The sequence below is a fragment of the Pelophylax lessonae genome (genome assembly GCF_965119305.1).
Source record: "Pelophylax lessonae genome assembly, chromosome: 6".
Lineage (NCBI taxonomy): Eukaryota > Metazoa > Chordata > Amphibia > Anura > Ranidae > Pelophylax > Pelophylax lessonae.
In genome coordinates, this window is record NC_138773.1 from 327,027,014 (window position 1) to 327,041,094 (window position 14,081).

The window sequence follows — 14,081 nt, forward strand, 5'->3', positions numbered from 1 at the left end:
TTGATCAGCGCTACACTTTTTTACTATATATGAAAAATATGAAGCCTGCCACCCTGACAAGGTAGACTATTTTGAGCAGGACCCTTCACTAACACTAACTGCACTTCCTTTTCAGTCTCCCCCTTGCCCAATCTATCCTCCCCTAGTAGATCTAAGAAAATAAATAGCTCTAAAACAATAAAAACAAATACAGTATATTCAGCAAAGAGACATCACAATCCAGTGAAGAGACAATCCCAATCTAGCAGAGACATTCCCATATATTCAGCAAAGAGACAGCTAAATCCAGCAAAGACATTCCCATATATTTAGTAAAGAGACCTCTTCATATAGCAAAGAGGCATCCCAATCCAGCAAAGAAACATCTTAATCCAACAAAGAGACGTCATTCTTAATCCAGCAAAGAGACATCCCAATCCAGCAAAGAGACATCCTCATATATTCAGAAAAGAGCCCCAAATATTCAGCAAGGAGACATTCAAATCTGGCAAAAAGATGGCCCAATCCAGCAGAGACATTCCCATATATTTAGTAAAGAGACATTTTCATATGGCAAAGAGACATCCCAATCCAGAAAAGAGACATCCTCATATATTCAGAAAAAGGCCTGCCCCATATATTCAGCAAAGAGATATCCCAATATAGCAAAGAGACACCCCAATCCAGCAGAGATATTCCCATATATTTAGTAACGCGACACCCTAATCCAGCAAAGAGACTTTTCCATGTGGCAAAGAGACAGCCCAGAGCAGCAAAGAGTACATACATTTCCTGGAGTAGAAAGGTCACGCTTTTTATGGAATTTTGTATCGATCTCCTTTTTCATTGCAAAGCAAAATGTGAGATAGACCTGTGAAATGGGGGGGGGGGAGCAGTGGGGGGCCCCCTGACCTCATGGGCCCAGGGACAGTTAGACTTTCTGCATCTGACTAAACCTTCCCCTTATGGGAGGATACTGACTCTGGTGTCATCCACTGGGTGGGCCATAATAGGCAAACTATTGGACCATGTGACACTTTAGGTATATTTATTGATACCTTCTGAGCAGGGGCTGACTGGCAACTTTCAGCCCAGGGGGGCAAGTCCAATGCCTGCATTCTGTCCTTGTCTTCAACCCCCGCTCAGTAGGTCAGCGGTGGGGACTTTTTACTTCTTTTCACCAGCAATCCTTTAGGCCAGGGGCTGATTGGCAACTTTGGGCCCAGGGGGCAGGTACAAACCAGAAACCCATGGTGCCTCTACCCACTCTCCCTCCTCCTGACCCCCATTCCAGGCTGAAGCTCTGCTCCAGGTACTCTTTACTCACTGGCCAAATGCGGGTTCCGGACCTGGCCACCAGGGGGAGCTGGGACAGCTTGGTTGAAGGTGGCCAGGGGAGAAGAGTCTCCAGTGTGGCAGGGAACTGGCCTCTGCTGAGACACAGTTTACACCATCCATGCTGGGGGGGTCCTTGTCTTCATCCCGCACTCAGTAGGTCAGTGGTGGAGACTTTTTTTTTTCTTCTCTTCACCAGGAATCCTTTAGGCATGTCTGTGGGAGAAGCGGTGCAGCCTTTTTATGGGGCATTAGAGTGGCCCAGGGGGCAATTGCCCCCCTGGCCAAGTCCTCCCCAGATTCTGAAACACTCTTTAGAATTCATAAGATCCATCAGATCTTTATGGTGAGGCTCCTGGAAAATAACACTGTGCAATCTGGCTAATTGGTTTTATCTCAGCGGATGTTTTGAGAGGGCCTCTCTGTAACTGAATTGGTTGATTTAGCATTGACCTAACACCCTCTCTCTCTTCTTCGCAGGTGGGAGAGACAAGAGAGGAGGACCCATCCTCACCTTCCCGGCCCGCAGCAACCATGACAGGATACGACAAGAAGACCTGCGCAGGCTCGTCACGTATCTCGCCAGCGTGCCCAGGTGAGCTCAGCCCTGTGTGTGATACCATGCCATGTATGGGGGGTGAAATTACTATTATCTGCCAATCCGCTGCCATTGTTCATACGGCCCCAATATGAAAGCTGACGTGGTTGCTATGGTTACGGCATCTGCACGCCTAAGGGCCACACTGCTCTGGGCGGAACCTCCCATGGCATCATTCGAGGTTGTGATGACTGTACGTGGTCACCATTGTCTGTGCAGCACAGCATGTAGATCCGGCGCAGTTACTGACCACCAACAATGCATGCAATCATCATGTCTGTCCATAGATGTGAATGGGGGTGATGGTTCCACAGTGACATCTGTAGGAGATTTTGGGGCGATTTCTGGTCACATGAGGGATAAAGAGGACAGACGTCATCACAGGGAATGGTGGGGGGGGGACCGGTGGGGCCATCGCAGCGCTAGATCAGAAGACCCCTCCACCAGAACTGGCAGTGGTAAGGAAGCGGCATGGGGGACCGAGGTGTGTAATGCTGGCTTCATCGTAAGATAAAAAGGAATGTCCGCATAGGATGGAGGGGGTGGTAAAATGTTAGTTTTATCCCAGAGTGGGGCTATAAATATAAATGGTTAGAAACAGAAATAAACAAAGAAAATGGTGGTAAAATTAAAGTTGTGGGGAGTAGGAGAGGAAGAAATTACCGGTGTATTAACAATGTTACTTTGTATCTCTCTATCTCCTATCTGAACAATGTTTATAAACAATGTTACTTTGTATCTCTCTATCTCCTATCTGAATAATGTTTATAAACAGATACTTTGTATCTCTCTATCTCTTCTGTTTAGTATTTATTAAGTGTTACTTTGTATCTGCTGTCTAAAAAAAGTTTATAAACAATGTTACTTTGATCGGACAGGAGATAGAGAGATACAAAGTAACATTGTTTATAAACATTGCTCAGACAAGGGCTGTAGAGATACAAGGTAATATTGTTTATAAACCTTGCATAGAGCAAAGATGGAGAGATGAGAAAAAATAACATTGTTTTTAAACATTATATCTCCCATCTGATCAATGTTTATAAACAATGTTACTTTGTATCTCTCTATCTCCCATCTGATCAATATTTGTAAACAACGTTACTTTGGTCTGACAGGAGATAGAGATGCAAAGTAACATTGTTGATAAACATTGATCAGATGGGAGATAGAGCGATACAATGTTTGCAAACTATTTTACTTTGTATCTCTCCATATCCGGTCTGATCAATGTATATAAACAATGTTACTTTGTATCTCTCTATCTCCTGTCTGATCATTGTTTGTAAACTATGTTATTTTGTATCTCTCTATCTCCCGTCTAATCAGTATTTATTAACAGTGTTACTTTGTATCTCCTGTCTAAACAATGTTTATAAACAATGTTACTTTGATCTGACAGGAGATCGAGAGATACAAGGTAACATTGCTTATAAACATTGTTCAGACCAGAGATGGAGAGATACAAAATAACATTGTTTGTAAACCTTGTAGCCTTCTAACTCCCATCTGATCGATGTTTATAAACAATGTTACTTTGTGTATCTCTATTTCCTGTCTGATCAATGTTTATAAACAATGTTACGTTGTATCTGTCTGAACAGTGTTTATAAACTGTTTATAAAATGTGTCAGATGGTCTATCTTTATGGCAGTTGTAATAACTGCTGGATTTACACAGAATGCATTGCTACAAATTTTATCACACATTGACATTGGTAATGCTAGAAAAGGTCAGCTCAGGGGATCAGGGGGAGGAGTTTGGTCTCACAGCTTATGAATAAAAAAGGATATCCTGGCTGTTTGAAAACTAAAATAAAAAGGCAGACGCCCATATGAAAGTAAGGCACTTTACAGGCAGGGGACAGTATAGAGAAAAGAAAACCAATAATTGAACGAAATGATGATGTGGAATGATGGGATATTAGATTGTAAGCCTTTTTGGTTTGCGGTGTTCCTCCCTCATCCCTATTATTTTAGGACCAGGCTGACCGTTGTTGTAACTCTGACCTTTCGGGGACTCCACAGAACATGAAGTCACCTAACTCTCCCTTTTCTGCTCCCCTCTGCAGTGAAGACGTGTGTAAGCGTGGATTCACCGTCATCATCGACATGCGCGGATCCAAGTGGGACCTCATCAAACCTCTTCTGAAGACGCTGCAGGAGGCGTTCCCGGCGGAGATTCACGTGGCGCTGATCATAAAGCCGGAGAACTTCTGGCAGAAACAAAAGACCAACTTTGGCAGCTCCAAGTTCATCTTCGAGGTGAGGGTCCGGGGGGGGTGTGGACATGCTGAGTGACATCACTGTTGCAGTACTTCAGACTCCGCCCACTTCCATAATTGCTGATGAACATCACTGCCCTGGAGATTCCCTTTTCCTGGAAAATCATCTACGTATCTCTCCCACCTTCCAGCCGGCTTACACTGCCTGACCTACGGCCCTCCAGCTGTTGCAGAACTACACTTCCCATGAGGCTTTTTAAAACTCTGACATTCACAGACATGACTAGGGCATGATGGGAATTGTAGTTCCTGAACATTTGGAGGGCCATAGTTTGAAGACCCCTGAGTTAGAGGTTTGGGTGGTGGAACGCTGAACTCCACGATAGGTGAGATTTCCGATTCGATCCCACAGGCTCCTCCTTCCATGCAACTGGTCCCCTGAAACCCTTCTCTTCAGTGCTCTGGCTGCTGGACAGCTTAGATATAATCGCATACAATTAAAGATCTTTAGCCCTGCATTGTAAGTGGAGATGCCTAGGGCCTGCCCACCAGCCTTGGAGAAAAGAGAAAAGTGCTGGGTAAAGAGGCCTTTTACTGGTACTGTGGGCAAAGATGGGCATTTGACCCGTGCAGGAGCCTCACTGCATGAGCAGTTTTTTTTTTTTTTTTTTTCACATCCCCAGAGTTCAGCTTTAACTTTATCGTGTTGGGAAATCTTGGTGAACAATTTTTCTTTGGATGTTTATGATGTAATAACAGGTTTCCGGGCTGCTAAGTGAGCTCTACCTGTGTAATAAAGTTCCAAGACTTCTGCCCAATTCATCCAAAATCCCCAGATAGGTAATATTTGCAACAATGTATATAATTAATACCAATAGCACTTTATATCTCTCTATCTACTGTCTGAGCAATGTTTATAAACAATGTTACTTTGATCTGACAGGCGATAGATACAAGGGAACATTGTTGATAAACATTAATCAGATGGGAGATAGAGATACAATGTTTACAAATTATTTTACTTTGTATCTCTCCATCTCCGGTCTGATCAATGTTTATAAACAATGTTACTTTGTATCTCTCCATCTCCGGTCTGAACAATGTTTATAAACAATGTTACTTTGTATCTCTCTATCTCCAGTCTGATCAATGTTTATAAACAATGTTACTTTGTATCTCTCATTCTCCTGTCTGATCAATGTTTATAAACAATGTTACTTTGTATCTACCATCTGAACAATATTTATGAACCATTTTACTTGTATCTCCCTATCCCCTGTCTTAACAATGTTTATAAACAATGTTTCTTTGTATCTCTCAATCCCCGTATTAAAAATGTTTGTTAAGAATGCTACTTTGTATATATCTCCCATCTGAACAATGTTTATAAACAATGTTACTTTGTATCTCTCTATCTCCTGTCTGATCAATGTTTATAAACAATGTTACTTTGTATCTTTCTATTTCCTGTCTTAATGTTTATAAACAATGTTACTTTGTATGGATCTCCCATCTGAACAATGTTTATAAACAATGATACTTTGTATCTTTTTCCTATCTGATCAGTGTTTATAAACAATGTTACTTTGTATTTATCTTCCATCTGAACCATGTTACTTGTATCTCTCTCTATCCCTGTCTTAACAATGTTAATAAACAATGTTACTTTGGATCTTTCTATTTCCTTTCTGATCAAGGTTTATAAACAATGTTACCTTGTATCTATCTTCCATCTGAACAATGTTTATAAACAATGCACTTTATATCTATCTCCAAATGTTTATAAACAATGTTACTTTGTATTTATCTTCCATCTGAACCATGTTACTTGTATCTCTCTATCTCCTGTCTTAACAAGGTTTATAAACAATGTTACCTTGTATCTATCTTCCATCTGAACTATGTTTATAAACAATGCACCTTATATCTATCTTCCAATGTTTATAAACAATGTTACTTTGTAACTCTCTATTTCCCGTCTGATCAATGTTTATAAATACTGTATCAGATGGTCTATTTTTTTATGGCAGTTGCTGTATTGATGGATGATGAATTTACCAGAATGCATTGCTATAACCTGGTATTCAGTATTCACACACATTGACAGTTGTAAGACAAGCCGTGCTTTACTGGAAGAGGTGAATTTAGGGGATCGGAAGGGGGGGGGGGGGGGTTGGGTCTCAATGTCTTTCTGAATTTAAAAAAAATTAATAATAATTCTTTGATATTTAATATGCAGTTACAGATAAGCTGTGTAATAAAGTTCCAGGACAGCGAGTCTTCATTCAGATCCCCCGGGTGTTTTCATATTTGCTACAATGTCTATAATTGTAATTATTAAGGAGTCCCCTATTTTCTTGTGTTGATACGTAAGCCGTGGTGTCTTCTCTTGCAGACCAGTATGGTGTCGGTGGAAGGCCTGGCGAAGCTGGTGGACCCGTCTCAGCTGACGGAGGAGTTTGACGGCTCCCTGGATTACAATCACGACGAGTGGATCGAGCTGCGCGTCTCCCTGGAGGAATTCTTTAACAGCGCCGTCCACTTGTTGTCCCGGCTGGAGGACCTGCAGGAGATGTTGGCCAGGAAGGAGTTCCCGGTGGACGTTGAGGGCTCCCGGAGGCTCATCGATGAACACACCCAGCTGAAGAAAAAGGTGATTAAGGCCCCGGTGGAGGAGCTGGACCGGGACGGACAGAGGCTGCTACAATGTATCCGCTGCGGGGACGGGTTTTCGGGCAGGAACTGCATCCCGGGAGGGGCTGACTTTCAGAGTCTTGTGCCAAAGATTACCAGCCTCCTGGACAAACTGCACTCCACGCGCCAGCACCTCCACCAGATGTGGCACGTGCGCAAACTCAAACTGGATCAGTGTTTCCAGCTGCGTCTGTTCGAGCAAGATGCGGAAAAGGTAGGAGCCATTGTGGGGCGGGGGAGGGATGGGAGGGGGGGGGGCATGCTTTCTATGACATTCATTGATGTGTGTGGGGGGAAGACCTATCTGAGGACTGCGGACAGGGATGACACCAGCTAACGTGTGTGAGGGGGAAGACTTATCTGGGGACAGGGAGGACCACCATCCCTGTGCTGAGTTGCTTGGTCTGTACACCCGCTGTGCCCATTATGAGGGGTTCTCACCATCCCTGTGCTGAGTTCCTGGGTCTGTACACCCGCTGTGCCCATTATGAGGGGTTCCCACCGTCCCTGTGCTGAGTTCCTTGGTCTGTACACCTGCTGTGCCCATTATGAGGGGTTCCCACCATCCCTGTGCTGAGTTCCTGAGTTCCATCCCTGCTTGGTTTGCTATGTATGTTATATATGGATGTAACAGGAGGAGGTGGTCAGGGACACCCAGAAATGATGATTGGGGGGGGGGGGGGTGTAGCCAGGAACGTTCTCGGTTTCTCTGGCTACCAGTTATGGTGTGTTGGGTGGTGGATATGATTATAGGAGATGAATTCTCGGCTGACTGATCATATAGAGGCAATGTGACCTTTATTCCCTAGTTTGAGGCACTTTGCTTGTTCATGTACACACCCCCCTCCCCATCCCCCACACCCGGTAATAGATGATGTATCTTTAAAACAATAATTATAATTAGACTTTTAATTTACGCTTTAATTACCAGTTTATTGCCGGCACACATGGCCCCTTCGTGTTTTTTTTTGTTTTTTTCTATTGCATCTCCTTGTCTTTTCGTGGATTTTGTTTTGTTTTTTTGCTCTGGTAATCGGCACCACATCTGATGAGCTGCAATATGTTTGTTTTTGGGGTTCAGATACATTGTAGTTACAGGAATACCATCCATCCCCAGCCTGACTCCACCCAACACGCAATTGTTTATTCTACGCGGGACCTTAGCAGGTGATCAATCCATTGACATGACCGGTCCTCATTTACATTTGTCCTTTAAAAACGAATTTAAGTCTCCTGGAAGAAGTACTATTCATCACAGAGCGGCCCGGGGTGTTCATTTCATGGCCCCCCATAGCTGTAGATATGATGTCGCCCCCCCCCTGCTGGCCGCAGGATATCATTGCACGCAGCGGCCGGGCTCTTATTCCTCCGGGTCATTGTACCAGCCGGGTGATGGATGAGGTCTGTTCAATAAAAGCAAAGCGGTGACTGAGCGACTGAACCCCCAACAGGCCGGACGTCCTCAGGGCAAGCGGGAAAAGAGATATTTCCCAGCAGCCTTCTCTGCACACGGGGCACTTAGGTGGTTCAATACTACAACCTCCTCATTGCATTACATCCACCTCCGGCCCCCGAGGGCCTCCGCTGTGACTTCATACCTGTCAGAGACTGAAATAACAAAGAGTCATGTGCCTGACCCCGAAGGCTGAGCAAGAACAAATGTTTTACCAATTCTAGTCATTTATATAGTGCTGACATATACCGCGGTGCTGTACAGAGATCACTGAGCCAATCACATCAGTCTCTGTACCAGAGGAGCTTACACTCTAATGTCCCCTCCCAACAGTCACATCAGTCTCTGTACCAGAGGAGCTTACACTCTAATGTCCCCTCCCCCCACAGTCACATCAGTCTCTGTACCAGAGGAGCTTACACTCTAATGTCCCCTCCCCCACAATCACATCAGTCTCTGTACCAGAGGAGCTTACACTCTAATGTCCCCCGTCCCCCAGTCACATCAGTCTCTGTACCAGAGGAGCTTACACTCTAATATTCCCCCACAGCACATCAGTCTCTGTACCAGAGGAGCTTACACTCTAATGTCCCCTCCCCCACAGTCACATCAGTGTCTGTACCAGAGGAGCTTACACTCTAATGTCCCCTCCCCCACAGTCATACACTATTATTATTATTATTATTATTATTATTATTATTATTATTATACATTTATATATCTCTGACATATACCGCAGTGCTGTACAGAGATCACTGAGCCAGTCACATCAGTCTCTGTACCAGAGGAGCTTACACTCTAATGTCCTCTCACCAACAGTCACATCAGTCTCTGTACCAGAGGAGCTTAAACTCTAATGTCCCCCCCCCCCCCCCCCTCAGTCACATCAGTCTCTGTACCAGAGGAGCTTACACTCTAATGTCCCCTCCCCCACAGTCACATCAGTGAGAGCGCCCTCTCTGTTCTAAACAAACTATATTGGTATTGATTGTAACAAAACATGAACGTCTTTTTCAAGAATTACCAAATTTCTGTTAGTTATAATGGTAGAAAATACAGAATACTATATAGAAGCAAAATTGTTGTTATGTTTTCTATATATATATATATTTGTGTGTGCTTTTACGAACCAGAGAAAATGATTTTTTACACCGGAGTTCTTCTTTATTTATCATTATTCCCAGAACCTTCACTGAGAATTCCCATCACTGGGAGTGTCTGCAGTGGACTTTCCAATGATGGAGATGGTTTCGATCAGGAGTGAGCTACACAGACTTCTAACCAAATCCTGAAAGTCTCGCCTGTCAGTCACTGAAGGTTCGGTGTTTAGGTAGGGGTGCAGCGTTCAGACACACTATATGGCCGAAAGTCTGTGAACCCCCGACCATCACACCTATGTGATCTTGTTGGACATCTCATTTCGAAACCATGACCATTAATACGTAGCTTGCCCTGTATGGCCATTGGTATAGAGTTGCCCCCTTTGGGACTATAAAATCCTCCTCTCTTCTGGGAAGATTTTGGAAAGTCCCCAGGAAATTTTGTATCCATTTGTGAGGTCAGACACTGATGTTTGAAGAGAAGACCAGTTGGGCACCAAAAAAGAAAACCTGGTTTATCATTGGAGTACCAATTCATCCCAGAGGTGTTCAGTAGAGTTGAGGTCGGGGTTCTGTGCAGAACACACATGTTCCTCCACACCAAACTGGTCAAAGCACGTCTTTTTGACGTTGACTTCTTCCCTACCATGGCCACCAATATAGATTTGACCCCACCATGGGATTTCCTCCCTCTCTGTATGTTGATTAATATTGAGTTGACCCTTTATTGGCTATAACATCCACCACTCTTCTATGAAGACTTTCCACAAGATTTTGGATGGTGTCTGTAGGAATTTGTGCCTATTGGTGAGGTCTGGTACTGATGTAGAAAGAAAAGTCCTGGTTCATATGTTTGGTCCAAAAAATCAGACCTGGCTCACCATCGGAGTAACAATTCATCCCAGAGGTGCTCAGTAGGGTTGAGGTCAGGACACTTGAGTTCCTCCACACCAAGCTAATCAAACCATGTCTTTATGGGATTGACTTTTCCCTTACCATGGCCATTTTTAATGGAGTTGTCCCCTCTCCCCGTGGTGATTTATATAGCAATGCCTCCTTTATGGCTACAGCATCCTTCCACTCTTTGGTAAAGACTTTCCACAAGTTTTTGAAGGGCGTCTGTGGGAATTTGTGCCACAGACAGTTCAGGTACTGATCCTGGAACAGAAGACCTGGATCACATGTTAAGCCCCACATTGGGTGCCAAAAAACAGACCTTGCTCACCATTGGCGTTCCAATACATACCAGAGATGCTTAGTAGGGTGCAGGACACACAAGTTCCTTTACAACAAACTGGTCAAACCATGTCTTTATGAAGTTGAATTCTCCTTAGTATGGCCATCAACATGGAATCGACACTCAATCATGGCCTTTAATATGGTGTTGCCCCCCTTCCCCAATGGTGACTAATATAGAGTTGCCCCTTTTGTGGCTGTAACCTCCTTCCATCTTCCAGGACATTTAAGTTCCTCCACACCAAGCCAGTCAAACCTTGTCTTTATTGGCCATCAATATGGAGTTGCCCCCCTCTCCCCATGGTGATTTATATAGAGATGCCCCCTTTGTGGCTATAACCTCCTCCCACTCGTAAGTGAAGACTTTCCATAAGATTTTGGAGGGTGTCTGTGGGAATGTGTGCCCATTTCTGAGGTCAGGTACTGATGGTCAAACCAGACCTGGCTGACCATCAGAGTTCCAATTCATCCCAGTAGGGTTGAGGTCAGGGCTCTGTGCAGGACACCTCAGCTCCTCCACACCTTTGTGGTTAAACCATGTCTTTATGAAGTTGACTTACCATGGCCATTAATATGAAGTTGACCCCCCACCATGTCTAATAATATGGAGTTTCTCTCCTCTCCCCATGGCGATTAATATAGAGCTGCCCCCTTCTGGCTTTAACATCCTCCACTTTTTTGCAAAGACTTCCTATGAGATATCGGACGGTGTCTGTGGGAATTTGTGGCCATTTGTGAGGTCAGGTTCTGATATTGGAAGTGAAGACCTGGCTCACATGTTGGGCACCAAAAAAAATAAAGCCCTTGCTCACCATCGGCATTTAAATTCATGCCAAAGAATTTCAGTAGGATTGAGGTCAGGGCACCAAAAGAAAGATCTGGCTCACTATTGGCATTCTGAATAATTTCGAAGGTGCTCAGTAGGGTTGAGGTCAGGGCTTTGTACAGGACACTCATTTTCCTCCACACAAAACTGGTCACACTATGTCTTTGTAGAGCTGTCATTGTACATGGGGGTGGGGGGTGGTAGGTTTGAGGTCAGGGCACCAAAAGAAATGCCTGGCTCACTATTGGCATTCTGAATAATTTCCAAGGTGCTCAGAAGGGTTGAGGTCAGGGCTTTGTACAGGACACTCAAGTTCCTCCACACCAAACTGGTCACACTATGTCCTTATGTAGCTGTCATTGTACATGGGGGTGGGTTACAGTCATGATGGAAGGGAAAAGGGTCTTCACCAAACTGTTACCACAAGGCTGGAAGAGTGCAATTGTCTACAATGTCTTTTTGTATGATGGAGTATTAGAGCCGGTTCACATTAGCGCGACACGACTCCTTACTACTTCGGGAGGCGACTTGTCAGTCCCGTGCACCACGACTTCGGAGGGACTTGCAGGGACTTCACATAATGGAAGTCTATGCAAGTCGCTCCGAGGTCGCCCCGAAGTAGTACAGGACCTTTTTTCTAAGTCGAAGCGACTTGTGTCGCTCCTATTAGAATGGGTCCTGTAGCGGTCAATGGACCGCGAGGGAGCGCGACTTGTCAGGCTGACAAGTCGCCTGACAAGTCGCGCTAATGTGAACCGAGTCTAACCCTTCACTGGACATACCCAGGGCCATCTTACCGAATGGGCATGCTGGGCAGTTGCCCGGGGGCCCCAATTGTCCGGGGGGCCCCACCCGGGCATTATTCCCTATTCCCGTGTGCATCCTGCCACCAAACTTAGCAGGTGGCAAGCACCTGTCGGCCCTGCGCTGCTGTCAGGCCACTTGGGCCGTGGAGGGGGAGCCCCCAACTGTCTGCCTCCATGGAAACAGGTGCACACAGGACAGTCAAGTCTGACTCCTGTCCATGTGTGTGTTCACTGGACCCAGCCGCCCAACTTGGAAGCTGTCATTAGCCTGGCACTGCTGTACCAATAAATATCGCCTTATCAATAATTAGCATTTTTTTTATTCTCGTTGGTGATTGTGTTGGCAGGGCCCCAGTGCACTGCATTGCCCGGGGCCCTTTAATGCTCTTAAGATGGCACTGGACATACCTGGCCATTTAAAGGAATTTTCATGTACTTTTGGCCATGCAGTATAGGTGTTAGGGGGTGGCTCTTGGTCACAATCAGCAGTACAGTGGGGGTGGGGCGCTGATAGAAGCGAGCCTCGCTTATGAAGACTTTGATCTGGTGTATTTAACCCTTGCTTTGTACAGAAATGTACAGCCAATGAATAGGGGTGCCTCACCCCTTGGTGGCTAAATTGCCCAGCACTGAGTGCTCTCCGTATGACCGCCGTGTTGCATCTATGTAACTTCCAGAGGGCGATTTATCACTGGCTCGCTCTGAGACCCCCTTAATGATCTCCTTTCCCGCTCCCGGACATTTAGTATCATTAGGAAATCTCTCCCCAGTCTTATCGCCTCGTGAATAATACAGCAGAGCCATCTGTCAGCGACACGGAAAGTGGCGATTTCTGCGCACGCCCCGGGAAGGCGATTGATATGGAGATGTCGGAGTCTCATCCATTATTCATTTCATCTTCCGGCATTTCCACCAGATACTGATTCTCCCGACCGGTCATGTGATCCTTGGCTGCCTTTCCCATAATACTCAGCAAAGCGTTTCCTGCCATCCCGGAGAGGAGACTCGGAATTCTGTGATCGCAGTGAGGAAGGAAATGTGGAGTCCTTTAATGTTATAGGAGCAGGGATTTTTTTTCAGATGGAACTCAGTTCCACCACCTTTGACTCAGGCCCTCGGCTCTCCGCTCACCTCCAGAGCCAGATTAATGTAGGGGCTACTGGAGCTGCAGCTTAACCACTTTACCACCGGAGGATTTTGCTGTCTTACGTCCAGGCCACTTTTTGCGATTCGGCACTGTGCGAATTTAACTGACAATTGCGCGGTCATGCAACGCCGTACCCAAACTAAATTTACATCCTTTTTTTTCCCACAAACAGAGCTTTCTTTTGGTGGAATTTGATCACCTGTGCGATTTTTTACTTTTTGCGCTATAAACAAAAAAAAGCGACAATTTTGCAAAAATTACAATATTTTTCACATTTTTTTATATGAAATTCCCCCCCAAAAAAATGTAAAAATCAAAATTTTTTTATCATTTTATTCCAATTTGTTTTCTGCTACATATGTTTGGTAAAATAAATTGCAAAAAGCGTATTTTGATTGGTTTGCGCAAAATTTATTGCGTTTACTAAGTAAGGGGAAGATTTCTGTCATTTTTTGTGTTTTTTTTTTTTTTAACGAGTAATGGCAGCGATCTGCGATTTTTTTTTTTTTTTTTTTGCGGGACTGCGACAGACAGATCGGACCCTTGACTGACATTTTTGACACTTTTGGGGTTACCAGTGACATTTCTACAGTAATCAGTGCTATACATATGCACTGTTACTGTAAAAATGACACTGGCAGGGAAGGGGTTAATTTTTATTGGAGAGGGAGGGGTTAATGTAT

At 44.7% G+C, this 14,081-nt stretch overlaps 1 protein-coding gene across 7 annotated transcripts in view; it reads left to right on the plus strand.

The window, feature by feature from the left end:
• KALRN (kalirin RhoGEF kinase) overlaps window positions 1–14,081 on the plus strand; it is a 530,952-nt gene that overhangs the window by 152,748 nt on the left and 364,123 nt on the right. For all 7 annotated transcript variants that reach the window (XM_082262172.1, XM_082262174.1, XM_082262176.1 and 4 more), the window contains exons 3-5: window positions 1,795–1,909; window positions 3,984–4,176; window positions 6,532–7,044. In XM_082262172.1, coding sequence (XP_082118298.1) covers window positions 1,795–1,909; window positions 3,984–4,176; window positions 6,532–7,044 — 821 coding nt within the window. The remainder of the gene's footprint in view (window positions 1–1,794; window positions 1,910–3,983; window positions 4,177–6,531; window positions 7,045–14,081) is intronic.